This window comes from Sceloporus occidentalis, unplaced genomic scaffold (genome assembly GCF_023333645.1).
Source record: "Sceloporus occidentalis isolate IW3139 unplaced genomic scaffold, rSceOcc1.0.p SCAF_117, whole genome shotgun sequence".
Classification (NCBI taxonomy): Eukaryota; Metazoa; Chordata; class Lepidosauria; order Squamata; family Phrynosomatidae; genus Sceloporus; species Sceloporus occidentalis.
In genome coordinates, this window is record NW_028317097.1 from 1,775,232 (window position 1) to 1,795,902 (window position 20,671).

Below are 20,671 nucleotides of genomic sequence, written 5' to 3' on the forward strand. Positions count from 1 at the left end.
ATAGGAGAAACTGATCTTGAAAGACAAGATTTGTTAATAGATGCCGATACACAAATTAGATTCATTCTGCATTTTAACCCTTTTGAGGCTCCAGTAAAACCTTCTTAACATCCTATACAATTTAAGGGGTCAGCTTGCATTTTCAAATAAATAAACAAGATTTCCTAGCTTGTTATCTCACACAACCAGTTTAACTACTTTATGGAGTGTTTATGAAAGCCATAAAGGACGACGAGTCTAAAATATGATGGGCTATTATCACAACAGTAATTCTAACATTTCCTCCCTAATTCGGCGTTCTGTTTTTATGTATCAGCTGTGTTGTGCAGCACCCAGGATAAATTCTGTAGCTGCGGAAGCTGCCAACGCTGACATACTGTAACTCTGATAGTAATCATATTAATAACCATAAAACAACATACAAGTAAAGCTAACATTTTCATTACGCATAACAGGCCCGACGATGGTAAAACATTCTAGACACAGTGTGATTTTTCATGGGTATTTTTTCTTAATATAGCTATTGTCTGCTGGTACTCAGCCGTACATGCAGAGTTGTGATATAATGATTGCACTGTTGACAAAGCTTGTGGTTAAAAGTAGCAAAACTAATCTGTTCAGTGGTTGGACAGTGTCAACATTATACACACAACAAACTAAGAATGAGGGTCACAGCAGTTAATGGGAATCCAAGACATTCTTATCTCCCATTGCCGTACTAGCACCGAGATACTGATGCCTTTGGATAAATTGGCAGAGTAGATGAGCCGAATGGTTCTTATCTGCCGTCAAATTCTATGTTTCTATTTACACATAAACTGTGTTTTGCAATAAAAAGACTTTAAGAAATGTAAATTGATATGCTTGTATAAATACACTATATGGATAAAAGTATTGGGACGCCCGACCACTACACCAACAGGGACTTTGATGACTTTGCATTAATATGACTTTAGTCCCTCTTTGCGGCTATAGCAGTTCCCACGTTCATGCTTCTGTGGGAATTTTTGCCCAGTAGAGCATTTGTGAGGCTTGCAATCTCCGTTCCAGTTCATCCCAAAGGTGTTCAATGTGTGGGCCAGTCAAATTCTTGCACACCAAACTCATCTAACCATGTCTTTATGGACTTTGCTTTGTGCACCGGGGCACAGTCATGATAGAATAGAAAAGAGTCTTCCTCAAACTGTTCCCACAAAGTTGAAAGCATAGCATTGTCCAAACTTCTTGACATTAAGATTTCTCTTCACTCAGCCTAGTCCAAACTCTGATTTCGATAATTAAGAGGTGTGTCCCAATTTTGTCGATATAGTATACAGTATGCATGGGCATATTTGAAAAAAATCTAACTTTTTTTTCAGCCAACAAGGTGGGTTGGAGGATTTATTAGTTCCCAAACAGCCAAGTTAATGTTATTACAATTATTAGCATTGTTTTTTGGATAACCTAGGAGACCCAACATACTTGACAAAGTAAAATTGAGGCGGTTTTGTCTTATACATATGGAATGTGAGAGATTCATCTGAGGCACTGGGCATTACCTTTCATCTGACTGATGGATGGAGAATAGTAACGGATGTGGTGGCCTTATGTAGGCTTGGGTTTTTCTGAGGTCTGCTACAAGTTTAGAGAAGGGAGAGATGACGTGAGGCTTATGGTTTCCTTACTGCATTATTCATTATGAAGGGCCAACACTGGTAGGTTTCTCCAGCAAGAAGGTCCGAGCAAGCCCTGTCTTTATACATACTTTAATGGGTGAGGAACATCTGAAGAAATCTCAATAATATGTCTATGTATTATACAGGATCAACCAAGCTTATCCTGTAGCAAATGTTTATTGGGATTTGGCTTTCATGATGTGTATTGAGGTCATGGAGCTGAAAGAGAAGTCTCCAGCAAACTCTCCTGTTAACTGGAATAAACAACAGAGTGTTTTCGTTGTCGACAATATTCATCTTGAGAAGTGATTTATTTTATCTTTAATTAAATAACACTTAGCAACCTATGTTTGCAACTAGGCAGGTCAACAAAACCACTTAGATTTTACCGTGTTTCATTCGATGGCTGCCTCTCTGATGTACTTATGGGCACAAATGCTTTCAGATTAACATTTTGGAAATGTTTTACCAACAAAGTCAAATTACTGGCTGTTTTCATCCAGGATGATTTATAGAGGGAATGTATTCCAACAAAAATGTTGGATTATAAGGCAGTCTCTGTGCATAATGAACACTAGCATTTAATAAGTTCCAAAAGAGGAGCAGATATTATTACTATTATCATTTTAATTATAATTATTCTGTAAACATTGAGTTTATTGAATCCTTAATATATTTACAAGAAAATGATACATTACTGTGCTGTGAAACACAGCTAAATAACATGTCCATGCACCAGGAGCACAGGGGAGGAGTGCATTGGCATTACTACAATTGGTATTTGAGACATCTTCCCCAATGTGTTTACAATGACTGGATAGAACAAATATATTTTCCTAAATACATTTTGGTGAGTTGGCAGGTATAAACTTAAAAAGTATATAATGTTGTGACCAGTTAATCTAAGTCTTGTTGCTACGGAGGAGTCCTCTCCGATAACCGCGCTGACTGGGTAGCTGTCCCTTCAGCACCACTACTGCTTTATTTTAAGCAGGGAAGACTATGTTCTGTGTTTCTTACATGCAGAGGGAGGGAGTTCTAGGTGGCATTACATTTAAGATGGATGGGATACAGACAGATGGGCTCATTTAAGCAGAATCGACATTTTCACAGGTAACTAGTTTCTCCTGGTGGAGATAGATGAGACCCAATAGGCCATCTCGGCGCTGCTTTGCCTAATTTTCTCCGACACTTTGGCCATTTCATAGGCCAATAGAAAGCACTGTTGGCTGGCTATCAAGAAGAAATTATTAGACCAAATGCTCTTTGAGGACCTCAGTAGAGAGAAACAATTTATCCCATGTAAAAGGAATCACCTTTTGGTTGCATTTCCTGCTTTATGATTGAAACCACATCTGCTCTCTGCAGCTTCACTGCCTTGGAACGGTTCCATTATCCTAGGAACTGCCTGAGTTTTCCAGATAAATGTTACGAAGCAGATGAACGCAGAGCTTGTGAGAGGAGCAAGTCAACTGGCTATGAAGACGTCAGCAGTTATGGTGAGCTGGGTGATTGTTTCGCCTTAAGGGACTTAGAAACAAAGATTTTATTTTCTTGCTCATACCTGCTTTTTTACTGAACACAGGAAAAATTAACTTTATATACTATATATCCATACTACGTTCCTCAACACATTATATATATAATATATATATATATATATATATTATCTATATATATATATATATATATATATATATATATATATATATATATATATATATATATTGGGTTTTTTAAAGAGCCAGGAACAGGGACATGCCTGGTTCCTGGTTTTTGATGAGTCATCTCTAGTAGGAGACCTCCACGTGGGAGATATCTCATCTAAATGCCGCTGGCAGCATATGCTTGACGCAGCATTATTGATACCCCTATGAGCTATACCCTTGAGTTGTCAGTGATAACACACATGAACGTTGAAATTTAGCAGAATTGATAACACAGAGAACACTATTCTTGCGCTTCTTCCATTACCTCCTTGTGGAAAGGGTGGGATGAGGACCTGGTGGTGGCCCTGTAATGATTCATACAAAGGACCCCTACAACCATTGTCAGTCAGAGAATAATGCATACATTTCTACAAGATGTTGGATGTCAGTGTAAACTAGAAGCCTCCATGTCCATCCGGTTTGAACAGCCTTGCATATATACCTTCATACATATTACGTAGGTTGACATTTTGCCATGCATATTAAAATGTATGCAATCACTTTGTTGCAGAAATCAATGATATTCAATTCCATTAGGTTATGCCATTATGAAGTGTACATGAAAACTTAAATTGCAGAGATATATGGTGAATTAGCACTAAACCTTGTGAATATATCGGACCTCATGAGGTCGGTTCAAAATGTTCCATCTCTAGGCAATGCCCTACTGTCGTTTAAAAGATATATGAAGGTAAAGGAAAAAATGGTTCTTTACAGAATTTAAAGAAAGGTCAGGGATCAATCCTTCAGCACAAGTACAGACATCTCTGAGCAGAGTGGTCTGTGTATTTAATCAGTTCAAGAGAATGACAGATGGAACATTTTGCTCAAGTTACCAGGGTATTTCCAGTCTAGGGATACAAAATATAGAAATAATAATTTAACATAGGGTTCAATTAAAAATCCTTTATCTGGCATGTGGGGAAACAACATGACAATATCTTATGCATCTATAAATAAGGGTTAAGGGTATACATTAATGTTTGTTTCATAAACATTCCATAGATAAATCCCCATCACCCCCGCTGCCATAACCACTGCTGCCAATGAGAGAACACGAAAGGGTTAATATAAAATTTTGAAATTGCAATATCTCCCGTTATTTCAAATGACTAGAGGTCTGGAGGGAGGATGGGGCATGTTATTTACACAATTTCATTTATAAATCCATTTTCTGTTCTTTGTGTACAAGGTATTGCAAGGTTGAAACTCTTATAACTGTTGCCAATTAACATTAAACAATAACCTTGTGTTTATATTAATATTATAAGCATGCTTACAACAGATTCAATATAGGTTTAAGTGAGTCCCACGGTCCCATTACATGGTGATTAGAGACTTATTCTACCTATATATGTAAATCAGATGAGCGTGTTTAGGCCTGTCAGGCAACATTAACAAAAATGAAAGCTAAAATATAAAACAGGATTTATTAGATTTCATTAGTGTGGCAATTTGTTATTATTCTATTTCATAAACACAGATGCTATATATGAAAACTATACAAAACATTCAAAATACATGGCACCAGGTTTCCACCACAGCCATAACACCTAAATATACCAACTTTGAAAGACAGTCCCAATCTTTGGGAACTGTCCAGCATTGCTGCCCCACTGTTCCACTTTTGCAGGCAGTGGGGATCACGGGCTTGCTGGGGAGATCTTCTGGCCTCCTCTGATGGCCAAGGGAACTGCACAATCGATGGAGGTCTGTATGGCCTCCTGGCGATTGGTAGAGTAAAGTGAGTAGGTAGCCCAATTGTAGGTCCCATCCATGGTCCCTCTTGCCCCCATCCCCACCCTCCTACCTTTTTCCCTCCCCACCTCTAGCCACACACCCCAACAAGAGTGTCCCACTTTAGACACCTCAAATGTTGGAGAGTATGATAAGTTACTTAACTTCCCATAAGTTCATTTGTATGAAATAACATTACTTTCATGGTGATAAAAATATGAAACAATGATGCCACATAAATCCCTGTTTATATAATACTTGGCAATCAGTATGATTACAAAAACTAAAAACTGTTCATTTCCAGCCGCACTGACTTACTGACTGTATCCTTTTAAATCAGCAGGTCGGAGCTTTACGCAACACAAAATGCTGATGGTGGAATACAAGACTCGCTTTCTAAGGGTTATTATGGTTAAATTATATTTTGGGTATCGTTTCCCTGTAATAAGCAATCAGGTGGAAACAGTAATGTCTGTAAAATTGAAACATTTAGAATAGCTAAAAGTGCAAAAATATTTGGAAAGGTCGCTGCGGTGGCTGTTGATTGCATAAATATTATCAGCATAGCGGAAATCAAGAGCAAGATTTTAGAATGAGCAGGGAGCCAGGTCTGTAAATTTTATTGAAATGCAAAAATAAATAGAAAATAGAAAAGGACAATATTTTTAACTCACTGAGTGCCAGTGTTCCACAATGCACAATTCTGCCCACGACAGGTTAATAAAGCAGGAATGCTTTAGGCATTGGTAGTAGACAAGCAATATACAGGCTGACGCGGCTGCCAACAACCTCAGATGTCTACGGCTATCACTATTCATGTTTCCTTCCAAAATTCAAGTTAAATGTCCGAGCGACTAAGTCTCGAGGCAGGCAGCTATCCAGGTGCTGATGCTGGCCAAGTATAGTCTCTTTAAAAGATTCAATGGAAGAAGGACAAACTGACCTTCAAGGATGCTCAGCATCTAACTGATTGCCGACAGGAGGGAACTAATTAGGAGATTAAACACTTGTATTTAAGCCAGGACTCACATGCAGTGCTGCAACTTTCAAAGCAGGCGACAGAAACTCTTCCATTTATTAAACAACAGTGTGTGTGTGTGTGTGTGTGTGTGTGTTCATGTGTGTCCAAAGTAAAGGGTTAATTAATTCCAGCCTTCAAAAAAAGAGGATTCGCATCATTCTGTCAACATAAGTAGGGGGAATATATAAATAAATATCACACAGCCTTGGGCGTGAAAAACATTTTAAGGGCAGATTTAAAGAGTATCAGAGAGGGTTATTGCGGCCACAGCTATTCTTATCATTGGAAACTACCCAAGGACTTGGACTTAATAGAAGACCTCGCACTTAATATGATCTGACATAAGGTTGATAGAGCCACGTTTTACAGTTCTAGGGTTTTTCAGACTCAGCACTGATCACAGGTTTGTCTTAAAGAAAGGTGCGGCGATATATATTCGAGGAACCCCTGTGTCTCCCTTGACACATGCTCTGAGGGGCCTCGATATTTAAACTGTATGCGTAACATTTTGGGTTTCTCTGCTAGTTAATATTAATAAAATACACTTAAATACTAGTATGCTGAAACAGAAAGTCTGCATATTCCACAATAGAAATACCACCATACAGATAAACTTTCCTCCAATTCTGTATATCTCAAGTTCAGTGTCAGACTGGGGAAGAAAGGTAAATGACACACGTGTGTTTTGCGTAGCGTGTAGCTGTATGCATCCGATCTACGGCTGCACATTAAAGCGACCGTAAAGGTAAATATCATGCTCTTGTCTGGCACGATTGCCAACCTCTTAGAGTTAATATCTAAACTTGATCTGTTATATTTCTTGGTCATGGGGGCATTACATGAGATGCTTCTCAGCACTGTATCCAGGATGAGTCCTTGATTAAGTGGCACCACAGGCAAGATTATTCTCTTGCACCCCCCCCCATTCTTTTACACTCTTTTTAAGACCTAGCAGGATCGAGTAGTAAAAAAGCCGTACAAAGTATGAGGCAGAGCAATCGTTCTCATGCAGGCACAGGAATAAACTATTCTGCTTTGTACTCTGTATAGCCTTTCCACTGCTTAGTGCTCATACACCCTAACACTATATGCAGCCACATAAACACTAACACACATTCTAACTCCATACACTGACACTCAAACAATGTATACAACACACACACTCTAACACTGTACGTGGACACTAGCACTGTATACTGACACCCAACACAGTCTAACAGTATACACTGATACCCCCATCCACGAACACTGTACACTGGTACCCACACACATACTCATTCTAACAGCACACTCCAGATAGTTTAGCATTGTACACTAACACACATACACTCATTATAGCAATGTACACCGATACATGCTCTAACACCATAAACTAACAATCCCTTCACACACACAAACATCATACACTGACACACATAGTCTAACACTATACATTGACACATACACAGTTTTACTTATACACTCTAAACGCCCGACACACACTTATTATAACCCTGTACACTGACACAGACATCCACTCATTTTAACCAGGGACAGGCACAGACATGGTTCATGGCGGGCATTTTAACAAACTATCATTTTTTTTTCCTACTGAATAGTGTCCCTAGGTTAAAATGTGTTACAATAAATCATTCTATTCCTTTAAGGACCAAAACATTAATAGTACATATAGACTGTCAACATACACACATATAAACATACATTGCTCTTACAATGCCTTTCCACATATACACACACAAGCACCTTTCACTTTCGCCCTTACGCACAAACATCCTTTCTAATTCTCTATCCATTTTGTCATTATCTCTCCACTTTCTTTTTTATCTCTCCCCTCTTCACCTCTCTTTATTCTCATCATTTCCTCCCATGTTCTTTATCTCTCCCCTTTCTCCTCACCTCTCTCCTTTCATCACATATCTCTTTTTTTCTCCAATCTCTTAATTTACTCTCTCTTCTTTTTCATTGTGAATTAGTGGTTGGCGTACGTGATCTGATCCTACAGCGCAAAGAAAAATCCTGGAGGGGCATCTCAGAATTTGAGCAGTCCCAGGAATACATTGTTAATCACTGCCAGGAAAAGAGATATTTAATTGCTAAATCATAAATGTACAGACATTAAACCGTCAAACATGTAATCTGACATTTTAGAGATACGTCGAAGGACATGATTGCCAGGAACACATCCATGTTCAGGAGTTCACTGGCTGCTTTTAATCTCAGCAAAACTGTGAGGCTAGTTGAAGGAATCCCAATATTATTCTTTAAGCTTTTTGTTCCGAGATACAAGCTCAACACAGACAACTTTAAGGAGAATATTAGAACCAAGGTCAACATATTTAGCATATCAAGAGATTTATAGCGATTTTAACAAGTTTGCGGAACATGCATTTAGCATAGATAAAAGAACAGGCTCTATTATAGGTAGGGTAATTAATTATTACTCGTGCCCTAGAGCGACTGGTTCCAGAGAAACCATAATAATAATAATAATAATCTTGGGCCACCTAAAATGTTCAATAAAAGTATCAAACGTAATTGGTAAGAAATATTTTCTTTGTAATGGGGATTTATGTAAAAAAGGGATCCTGGTTCAAAGTTTGAAAATCTACTTTATCACAATAGTCACCAATAGCATGATTGTACCAATTGCACCATTCCAGTGGTTGCTGTGGTGCATAGACTTTTTAAATTATACACAAGAATCATTTTTACATAACCCCCGGTATGTATTTTCAAGCATACTTTGTGGTCAGGTTTATTATTATTATTATTATTTATTGTTTTATATAGTGCAGTTCTGTACAATGGACAAACAGGCTTACAATCTAGATAAATATTAATAAAGCTCTGCCATACGCATTTGCACCTTTCCTCGCTTCAAGTTCTAGCACTGGCTTGGCGAACGTTCCGGAGGGAATAACAAGACTCCCTCTGCGCATGGGTGAAAAATGCTTAGTTTTCAATTGGCTGCCAGTCAGTGGTGTGAAGTGTCAGATCATGCAGGAGACTGTAGCTCTGGAGCTGCAGCTTCTTTTAGCGGTTAAGTAATAAATTTTTGGCTGAATAAACTTTAATATGTTTGTCTTTGTTTAGAGGGCTGTCTGGGACATTTAGAGAAACTCATTTTCACTCTCTCAGTAGTATAGGTTTTGGGAACATACGCTATATGATCCAAGTGCTTTTATCATAAAGTATATATACTATACAAGTTATGTCCCCTTCAGCATACAAAGACATTTTGAATAATGCTATGCTTCCACCATGTAGAAGGCTATATACATACCGTATTATTCGATTAAAAGACCCTGATTATAAGACGACTCCCGAAAATCTAAATATTAATTTAGGAAAAAAAGAAAAAGCCTGAATATAAGACGACCCTATAGGAAAAAAGTTTTACCAGTAAATGTTAATTCATGGAAACCATTTTTTTTTAAAAAAAAGCTATGATTGAGAAAAATATTTTGTTTTTAATTCCTTTTATTTTCCAACCTGCCCCCCAGTTATGCACATCTGCCCCCAGGTTTGTCACTCTGCCCCAGAAATGCCTTACACCCCCTATATGCCACTGTGCCCCATGATATGCCTTTTAACCCTCTATATGCCACAGTGCCCCATGATATGCCTTTTGACCCCTATGTGCCACTCTGCCTCCAGAAATGCCTTATACCCCTATATGCCACTCTGGCATTTAGGGGGTTAAAGGGCATTTCATAGAGCACTCTGCCTACAGAAAATGCCTTATGCCCCCATTTAACCCCCCTAAAAAACAAACTTACCAGTGCTTCTGACCTCACCGGGGAACTCTGATCTCTGACAGCCGGGGAAGGTCTGCGCTATGGACCCAGCGGAAGTTGTCTACACGAAACGCGTAGATGTCTACACACCGGGGACTCGGAAGCTCCAGTAAGTTGGGGGGGGCATAATACAGGAGGATCCAGGTCCCCTGCAGCTGCGGGGGATCTGGATCTTAGTCTCATAGTCAGACCTATTTGAGGTCTGATTATAAGACGATCTCAATTATAAGACGAGGGGTATTTTTCAGAGCATTTGCTCTGGAAAAAACCTTGTCTTATAATCGAGCAAATACGGTGTATATATATATATATATATGTGTATATATATATATATATATATATAATTACATGGATAAGTGGAAAGTTGTTACTTTGTGGTGACTTATGAATGATGTTTTTACTTTATAGGTTGCTGGGCTTTTTTTGCTTTGCTGCTTATGGGGGTCCATAATATTACAGTAGAAACTGATTTTGCAGGCAGCATCTTTAGAAAAATTGCTCTTCTGGGGTAATTTTTTGCAATTGGTGTTATATAAATGACCTCTAAATCGAAGTCAAATGAAGCAAGGGCTTGAGGTATTCCTCAAGCGATTTCAATGTAATTGTGCACTGGGTGCCACTGGCAAATTGAAAAGATATCAATCGCTTCTAATCTCAGAAGGTTGATTTCATAAATGGGGTAATCCTTGAATAGAAGACACAGCTAAATGGATGTGTATTTCCAATTCAGCATCCAGAGCAAACAGCACATTACTGGTTTTGGATGTGAAGCTTTTCTAGTGAGCCCTTGAGATAAGTGCTTGCAATGTTTATCTGAAATTAAATTTAAAACAAATATTCAAATGTAATTTCATTCACCGCTTATAGAGATGGAAAAATGGCAGAGAGAAAGATTAGACATAGCAGAGTCATAGTTACTGGTATGTAGGGAAAAGTATGAACTACAGTGCACCCGTATGCTAGATAGATAGATTGATAGATAGATAGATAGATGGATATATAGATAGATAAACAAAAAGTAACACGTACAAAAGTAAAGTCTTGTTAATGAAAACATTTTTACTAAAGCAACAAGGTCTAGCAATGTTTCTGGCCTATAATTATGGATTTTTATCAAGATTGATATAGACTGATAAAAATCCAAAATTATAGAACTGAAGCTCACTGGCCTTACTTACCACCAGACCTTCATCTCATATATATATATGGCACAATTTGGTTAGTGACACTCACAATATTTTTAAAAGAAAAGTCAACCTAAAATGTTTTCATTTATGAAATAGGGAAGATTTGTCATGATTTCTGCTGTATTGACACTGGCCCCAACCAATTTAGGAACTTAAACATGGCTTAGAGGTCTCCGTGCCATTGGCTTGAAGGGTGACCGAGAGGTTCACCCAGTATGCAGGGCACAGAGTGGTCTCTCATACACTCGCACGCAGCTGGGTTTCCTCTCCAATTGGATTTGTTCGCTACAACCTGTTATATCATGGAGTTAAGCACCGCACTGATATTTGACTGTTAAATAGATCCTCAGTAGCATTCCCATACGGGTCACCATGGGAAAACTCCATGTTGTGGAAGCGGAGTTGCGACACGCCCCAGTCAATGAGGCAAAAACGTCAAGGAGACCTCCTAACCTCATCCCGCAAAGGGGGTCTCCAGTTACCCAGAGACAGAAAATTCCCGGGTATGATCAGTAGTAACTGAGACACATAAAACAAAGGTAAAAGACCTTGTCCATATCTCATGCCCACATATCCATTGGTGATCCTTCAAGTCATCCACTAAAAGACCCCAACATTCCTGCTATCTGCAAAGGAAATGGCGAATAAACACACTTTTGATATTGATGTTTTGTTGTTAGCGTGTTCTGCTTACTTGTGTGAAGCCAGCAGCTCTAAGCTGAAGACAAAACACGCTTCATATTAATCACTTCTGGGTATTGATGAAATTGAAGCCAAGAGCATTAACTACCAGAGGCTATAAACAAGAGCATGAAAAATATTCTGCCGTTCGGATACACCACAAGTATACAAAGTTCATGCACTGATTTATAACTAAACGTTCACGGTTTTTCAGCCGGCCAATTTAGGAATCAGTTTTTCGTGATTCTAAAAAGGCCTAAGGAGTGTTTTATATTTCCGATATCTGGTTGCAAACCACTGGGTCACACTTTACAACCTCTTCAGCACGAATTTGTGACACAAAGCCAACTCCTTTCGTTTGAGCATGAAGGAAAATATAATTTTTTAAATCACAATGTGTCTCGCGTTTCTTTCCCCGCGTTAAAACCATGTTTAAAATCAATCCCTGTAAGGGCAAATGACATGAAAACACATTTTTCGATGAACAGCAAGCTTCCAAATTGTTTTTCACTGGATTTCAAAGTCCTCATACTAAAGAATGATAGGTGAACTACATGTTGGTGTGTTCTGTGGGATTAAGTTCACAAAATAAATACCAGACAACTGGCAAAAACAGTTAGTTTGCGGCAACATAATCATAATTGTAGACAGAGGGCAGAATTTAGAGTGGAAATTGGTAAATGTTTTAAGTACCTCTTTTATATAATTTCAAGGAAGACAAGGTTGGCTACCAAAAAAAATACACAATTATGTTTACAGATATTAATTTAACATAAAAAGAAAAGAATCCTTATAAGGAGGCCTTATTCCTAATATGAAGGCCATTTGTCACTCCAGAAAGAGAAACAGCTCCCTTTACAGCGGATGTACATACCTGGGAACTCCTGGGGTTTTGCCAGGAAACTCTGGGTGAAGCTTCTCAGGGGCTCTGGGCTGCATCCTGAAAACACCCCAACCCATAGCCATTTCCCCCCCCCCACCAAATGGTTGGAGCTAGTCCCGCTTGTAATGGCTCCCCCACCGACATCATCAGGCTCCCATGTATATATGCTGATGTATCTCAGCAGGGGTATATCAAGGTCAGGTGGGGCAACCGTGCCATGCTACATTTCCTTTCCATAGTTCCAGTACATTTTTTAATTTATCCATAGAAGTAGGAAGATAATTCTGTTGTCATTGATCGTACTGCAGAAAATGTGTTTCTAAATATTCTGTAAATATCTCTGCTGCCCAACACAATAAGTGGAATCCCAAATCACCGCTATAAGTATTCATTCCAATGTATGATAAATTACACTGCAGCAAAGAAAGCTGATGTGCGCCCCTTGTTTCCTGGGTCCCTGGGGAAAATGTCCCGTTGTTAATCCACCTTTGCATTTCATACTGTACTTACCATAGGGGTTAAAGGCCACTTGGTTTCCTGGGTATGGGCCTAAATCGATCGTTAACATTGCTGCCACTTTCCGAACATCCCAAAGCTTCAGTACTCCATATGAGTCACAAGACGCAATGGTGTCACCCTGCCACAAAAGAACAAAAATGGTTTACAGAACTCATGACCTTTCTTAGTATGTGTATTATATACTGTATATGCACCACCCAAAGTGGCCAACATTCCCATTTCCCAGAGGAGTCCCAAGATTTGCAGCTGTAGGAGTCGGCACAGCGATGCTAAGGCAGATATGATGCCTGCACTATAAGGGCCAGTCTTAGTACCGGGCAGCCACCTGGGGTGCCATAAACTCAGCCATTATTGACATGTATATATGTTAAGCAGTTACAAAAGTCCTTTCTTTGATAGTAAAAGCGCTTTGTCCCTCCTTTACATCAAGATGTCTTTCTTTTTCCAAGAGTCAGAATATTTGGTGCTTTTAAGAATATCACAGTGTTCAAGATTGTTTAAAAGAAAAATATTACTTAAACAGGTATGAATACAAACAGAAAATCAGGTGGAAAGTGAACAAATAAAACAAATAGATTTCCTTCCTTGGCCATTGAAAGTGACCATCCTAGGAAAAATAGTTACAATGCCTTGTACTACAGAGTCAGAATGGTACTAGCCTATGACACCTATCCCAATATTTTGGTTCTTATTTAAACCCATCCTCATTTAATACTCTTACAGATGCTTTTCTTGGATATTGGTAGAGGTTGCTTAATCTGAAGGGAATGGCTACTATTCTCTTCACTGCAAAGGTCATGTGCACAAATGGGAACTTCTCAGGGTATTCTGTGCATAGTTGTTGGGCTGGCCCTACATAGTGGGTGAGAAGTTGGAGAAGAAGTGGCAGGAGAGGGCATGGAGGAAAGAGACCCAGAGACCTGGGGAAGCAGGTCTTCACCCGGAGACTCTGAGTAAAACCCTGAGAGGTCAAGTCATGAATGCGAGATGCCTGGTCACGTTTACCACCACAAGATTAGTTTTTTTACTGGAATAAACACATAAGGTATTGCAAAATGCACTGTCCACAATCTAGAAACCGAATTCTAGATAAAATGCAGAACATGTTGCAGAAAGTTACGTTAAAAGACAAAATATTAATATGTTAGCAGACATTTTCCTGTCTGTGAAAGGCTAGGAGCTATTTGGATTTGGAGTCTTTTGTAATGACTACATTATTATTTTAATTATCTGATAATCACCGTTGTGTATAGCCAGTCAGATAAAGACACACTTCTCTGCTTCGTGTGTCATTGTATCCTGCACAAAATGTTTGGCCTTAGTCCAAGTCATGTGCAGCAAATGGGTTTTTAAACGATAACCTAGCTGAACACAAAAATAAATTATTCAGGGAAGCATTTGGAATTAGTATCCGAAGGTTAACCATTTAATCGCATTATTCGTTAAACAGGAATAATACAGTTGACCAAAAGACAGTATGGACCTTTAAAAACACACACAAAAAAAATCAAGCGTACACGATTAATATGTATTTGGGTATTTAATAATGCAAATTAACATATTTTTAATAAGAATTAGGAATAATATTTCTGGTATTTCAGTCTTTCATCTTCCTATTATGAATGTGGATGGGGGATTCACTTATGAAAGGATCTATAAATAGAAACAAATATAGGGAAAACGCATTATGTTGAGTTTTTTTGTTTTTTTTCTTTCTTTCTTGAGAGATTTGGAGAAGCATTGAATGCTGTATGTTAGAATATGTATATGCATTGTGGCAAAGTTAGAGAGCCTTTCTATGTCAGTAGCAGGTTGGAGCGCTCTATATTCCCAGCATGAAAGGGTTAATACACCCTTTCAGGTGAATTCAATTAACCTCTACTGCAATGTTTATAGGTCAGCCTCTGGAGGCATGAGGAGTCTGACAACAGGGAGAGAGAGAGAGAGGCTGTTAAGCCTGAGGCCCTAAGACTCTAAGAAAAAGGTGCAGTTTAAAAAGCTTACTACTTGGTTTATAACCGGGAACTGAATTAGCTGGCCAGTTGGTTTCCCGCACCTTGTAGAAAGTATGCCTTGAAAAATGAAGGCATTTCTGAAGGCAAAAGGGGGTCCAGCCTGGTACTAGCAAGGTGTACCTAATAATGTGGCCAGTGAGTGTATATTTTATATATATATATATATATATATATATATATATATATATATATATAGATATATACACACACACACACACTGTCCTTATTTTAAGATCATTGGAACTTGCATGATACGCAAGGACAGAAAGGCTGGTATCATTATTAGACGCAGGGCCGGCCCAAGGTAAATGCCGCCTGGGGCGAATTTTAAAATGCCGCCCCCCCCTTATCTACCCTTCCTCTCCCTCCGTCCCTGCCCCCCCCCATTATCTACCCTTCCTCCCCCACCCCCCCTTGTACTTACCTTTCAGCAGTCCTGCGGCGAGTCTCCCTGTTCGATCACGGTGCCGGCTTGTAATGCTGAGCGCCGGAAATCTTCCGGCACTCAGCATTACAAGCCGGCACCGAGACCGAACAGGGAGACTCGACGCAGAGGAGAGAGAGGGGCGCCGAGCGGGTACTGACAGCTTGGTAAGCGAAAACCACTCGGCGCCCCTTTCTCTCTTTCGCTTTAAAAAAAAAAAAAGGGCTTGGGGCGGCAAAGTGCCGCCCCTTCAAAAGTGCAGCCTGGAGTGGTTGCCCCACTTGGCTCCATTGTCGGGCCGGCCCTGATTAGACGTGATTATTTATTGAGCATAGAGGAAATGATCAGTAGGACTACTCTTAATATGTATATGTACATGATGCCCTACATGCTCACAAAGTCACATGATAATGAAAATATTGGGACAGGCTCTCGAAAATGCAATAATTTTAACCCCTTTGGAATATAGTGAAGCTGAAAGGTCAATATTGATAATGAATTCAAAATTGGGTGGCTGATATCTGAAAAACACTTACCTGTTTAACTCATGTACCTTACCTCAAGTATAGACACATACCTGAGAATAATCTGAAGCACACATATGGTTGTCTTAGTAGACCACATGGCCATGTAGCATTCTACAATTCAATGCTGCTATTTCCAAAACTGAATAAATGTTTTAAGTAAAATCAGAATATAATACACAGTTGATATTGAAGCATCTTGGGATTTTGGAAAAATATATCTATGACATTCCGTCAATAAAGATTAACATTCATTTAATTTGATGGAAAAATACCCGTGAGAAGAGGGAATCAGGAGGTGCAGAAAGGTATCAGGAGTGGACTCACAGGCACTGATCTTCTCTAATAGCTGAAGGTAATAACCCGCAAAGTTCGGCATTTAGGCAATTAAATGATCAGGAGCATTTCAAGGGTCAAAATACAAATAACAAATGGTAATACACCAATCATGATACAAACAGGGCCACAAACACAAGCTATAACAAGCTAGGGGGATACCCAGGTATGGATAGGTCCTTGATTGTCATAGTGAGCCACATGTAATATAGAAAACAGGTATCTTATATCCGTGGGGAGATGGAGACCTAAAACCCAAAAGCCACCTGGTGACGTTGTGTTTGGGTGTACCAGGCATGGTCGCTGCTTTAATCCACGTGGCTCTTGACCTGGTGACTCTTTAGGATTTCAGTATGATTAGACGGTCATTTAATGTTTTAATTTCTTAGTATTTGTTTGCTTGGAAAAATCCAAGAAGCCAAGTACAACACCACCTACATTGCTACTGCTGGCATTTAACTTTTTGTGCTTTCTTCTGCATATGCATTTGGAGATATCCATTTTATGGCTACCATGAAAAATTCAAGCCATGTTCACTGGTATGTATGGAATTTAAACCCCTGCTTGGATGAAATTGGCTTGAAAACATTTATTACCATGTTTGTTAAGGAGCTGACTAGAAAGTATTGCACATAGCACTTCATGGTCAATGTTCTAAAGGATCTTAAGGTCAGCTAAACTTCTGTAGACAAGCAAATAACTGTAATGTCAATATTGGATTTATTCATAAGGGCCAAAGGTTGACTAGAGGAATTTAGCTTACAAATGCTTATATTCTAGATGTTGTGTTGAAAATGTTTAGATAACTTCTGAGCCTCAAACCTCATGGAGGAGAATTGTACAGTATAATTGTGCTCAGTGCCATAACTACCCTTCTTCCTGTCTCCTTGTACTGATTCAAATTTTTTTAGAAAGGACCCTTGCATGAGGAGACAAGAACGTATCGGGGTCACGTTATGTCACATGACCCCACGGTGACAACAAGGCTACTTGCACACTGTACGCGAGCAGCCAGAGACAAGGCTGCAGGAGCGGTGAGAGGTAAGCAGGGGCAGGAGGTGGGATATATGTATATAAACGTATGTATGTATGTGAGAATGGATGTGTACTTGTATGTGTGTGAGCATGGATGTGTACATGTGTACATGTGTGTAATTTGTGTAAGTGTGTTTACATATCTTGTATACTGGAAGGGGGAGCAAAGGGCAAAGAAGGCACAGACTAGTTGTATGGGGGCAATGCTGACACACTAGCTGTTGAAGTTGGGGGGCCCCCTGGGGCAATTTTCACACCAGGGCCCGTGGTTTCTATTTATGCCTGATTGTGCTATTACAATAAGAGTGTAGGAAAGAGCAGTGAACACACACAACAAGCATTGCAGAACCAGTGGAAATAGGTGTGCATCAATTCCATTAATATCCACTTTATCTAAGAAAATGGTTTGAACAAAGAGAGTATACCTTGACCATTGGCATAATTATACATTTCTGTACATTATAAATACATCAATTAAATCAGTAGGAGGAGGACTGTTAGAACAAGATGTCATAAACTAAAATTAAGCAGTTAATTTAAGGAATTTAAACAAGCGTGGAATGGACATACAGCTATCCTGAATCTAAGACGAGACCAAGGGCTGATTCGAGTCTTCACATCAGGAAAAATGGGTAGGCTAGATGGACCAAATGGTTCTTATCTGACATCAAGTGCTATGCGTCTGTATTTCTAATTGCAAATCAGGCTTTTGGTTCCATGCTTCAGTACTTTGTAGGCTGCTGCTAATTAACCCATATTAATTAGTATTGATAGAAGCAGCTGCAGTGCTAAGAGCCGCATTGACGGTTTATCAGTAACAGTGGAACATGTCCCAGACAATTTTACAATAAAGAAAGAAGTAACATTTCGCAACATATTAACAGGATAAAAGAGCTGAAAGTAAAAGCCATTATCACTGGTCTATAGAGGGTAAGAGAACTTGTCTTAAGAAAAAGAGGTGTACTCAAAACCAAGCCATGGAATACATTACCGATCACATGGAGTCAGGGAGTTTGGATGCTACTCCCCACAGTATATACTTTGTAATAGGGATATTCCATATGTAAACCCTATTGCATGGGTCAATTTATAGGATTGAAAGAAATAGTATGTAGGAAAAGTACAAATCACTTTAAACTATGTATATCAATTTACTAGCTTGGTTGTCAAGCTCAAAACTCAAAACAAACAAGCTTTTTCCTTCCAAAATGTATGCAACCTTTCAAGTGTCACATCTGCCCACAGCTCACTGCCGGTCCAGTACCACTCGCCACTCATACTAATGGCGAGAACCCCAGGGGCATGGCCTCACTGTACCTGCCGAGCAGGGGTGCATGGCAGGGTGGTTCTTACTTTGCTCCACTGTGCTTTAAGAAAACAGTGAGGAATCCTCTTCTTCGGTGGAGGTTGAGGCTGACCACCACATTTAGTTCTGAGTAGCGCACATGCGTGCTACTCAGCAAAGACACTTGCCTTATATTTTTAAAGGTCTACACGCCCGGTTTTAATTGCTGGGTGTGAACTTTCTTTCCCTTATACCTATATATCTTCACGTACCTTGTAGCCCTTGCCAATGGAAATAGCTATTTTTTTTGTCTCTGTGTTATTCCTTGTAATTGCATTGTACCAAGTCCTGCACGAGTTTCCAGTTTCTTGCCTTGACCATGTGTTGTATTATCCTGCTGTACTGTCACCATTGAATCCTGAACCATCTCTTGACCTTTGCTCCAGCCTTATCCCTTTGTACTAATGTCTCGCGTCCTGTTGCACTATACCCAACCTAGGTCTGTCTTGACTAAGATCTTGCCTTGCCCTTCTGCACGAGGTTCCTGCTGCCCTGTGCATTGTTTTGGTGATACCAGTTCTGCTATACCTGGCGTGACACCAAGTACCCACCATAGATCAACCTTTGTTGGGTTGCACAATGATGCACAGTAGAGTTTGCCATACTACCCTGCTTCAATCTTAATTGTGTAGTTAGGCAAAGTCCAATGTGTAATGAAATAATTGCATAAAAAGAATACAGTTAAAGAGTTAAATCACATTTTTCTTTAAAATAAGATTCCTATAAAAACCCTGTGAATGATGTGAAAAACAACTCATGTACCACTGCAAGAAGCAGTGATCATCTTTATTGATTAGCCCGGAGTATGAACAATGGGAAACGAGTACAAATACTATTCTACAGAAACATACAGAGAAGCTTACAATACATTTTAGGTCTATTTCTCTGAGGTTTAAATAGCATGGGGTGGTGTTATGGCTCAGCACTATATCTTAAAAGAATCAGGCAAAGTCTAAAAGTAACTAGAAATGCACGGTGTATCTAGTAAGCCGACTAGATGTTTGGTATCTCTCTCCGAGGCTCACAGCCAAACAAAAAAGCTACAGTACCGTATTTTCCATGGCTACTCAGATCAATAATTCCTCCTCTGTACTTATAAGAGACCTCCAGGCTGGAAGGAGCAAGCTTGCTTTCCTTCATTCTAAATGTAATAACTTGGCGCTTTAAAACAGGGGCCGTAATTGACTTTTGCTGAGTCTCCTCTGTGGGTAAGAATTCATTTGTAAGCAGGGATCTTGTGGATAATGAAATGCTTTACTTATAACGTATAAAGGATTCAGCGAGCACATGAAATATACTCTTATGTCTCATTCCATGAAAGACAATAAAGGTTGTATTTACAATAACATTCTATTATCTCAGAAGAAAACATCCATCACACAGTAGGGTGGTGTATTTTGCAGCTGTTCATAATCACTACATAAAACCATTTAGCCAATACAGACCTATAGCAGCTGGTTCAAACAAAGAGTGGTCTACTATATAAAAAAAATCTATTTACTCGGAAGATATCTGTCTACATGAAATAATCTGGGCATATAACGCCCTTCAGATATTTTTTGTTTAAAAATTTGGTGCTGATGCATCCTGTTTCTTTCAAGGAGATTGGCTGCATTGACCCTCCAGTCGAGTCAAGGTCAAGCTCCTTGGAAGACACTGCTTAGTGGGGCTGGTCTTGATGAATGCTAAGAAAGCAAATCTCTTTGTTTGGAGATGCTATGTTGTGTAACATGTTTTACGGAGTGATATATCTTAGTGATTCTTTGGGGCAAAGGTGCAACAAAGGCATACCCCCAACATTTT

General features: G+C 39.2%; 1 protein-coding gene across 1 annotated transcript in view; it reads right to left on the reverse strand.

Moving 5' to 3' along the window:
* Positions 1-20,671, reverse strand: part of LOC149282403 (sperm-associated antigen 16 protein-like) — a 294,140-nt gene that overhangs the window by 74,117 nt on the left and 199,352 nt on the right. The window contains exon 13 of the mRNA XM_089498276.1: positions 13,181-13,307. Within this exon, the coding sequence (XP_089354402.1) occupies positions 13,181-13,307 (127 nt within the window). The remainder of the gene's footprint in view (positions 1-13,180; positions 13,308-20,671) is intronic.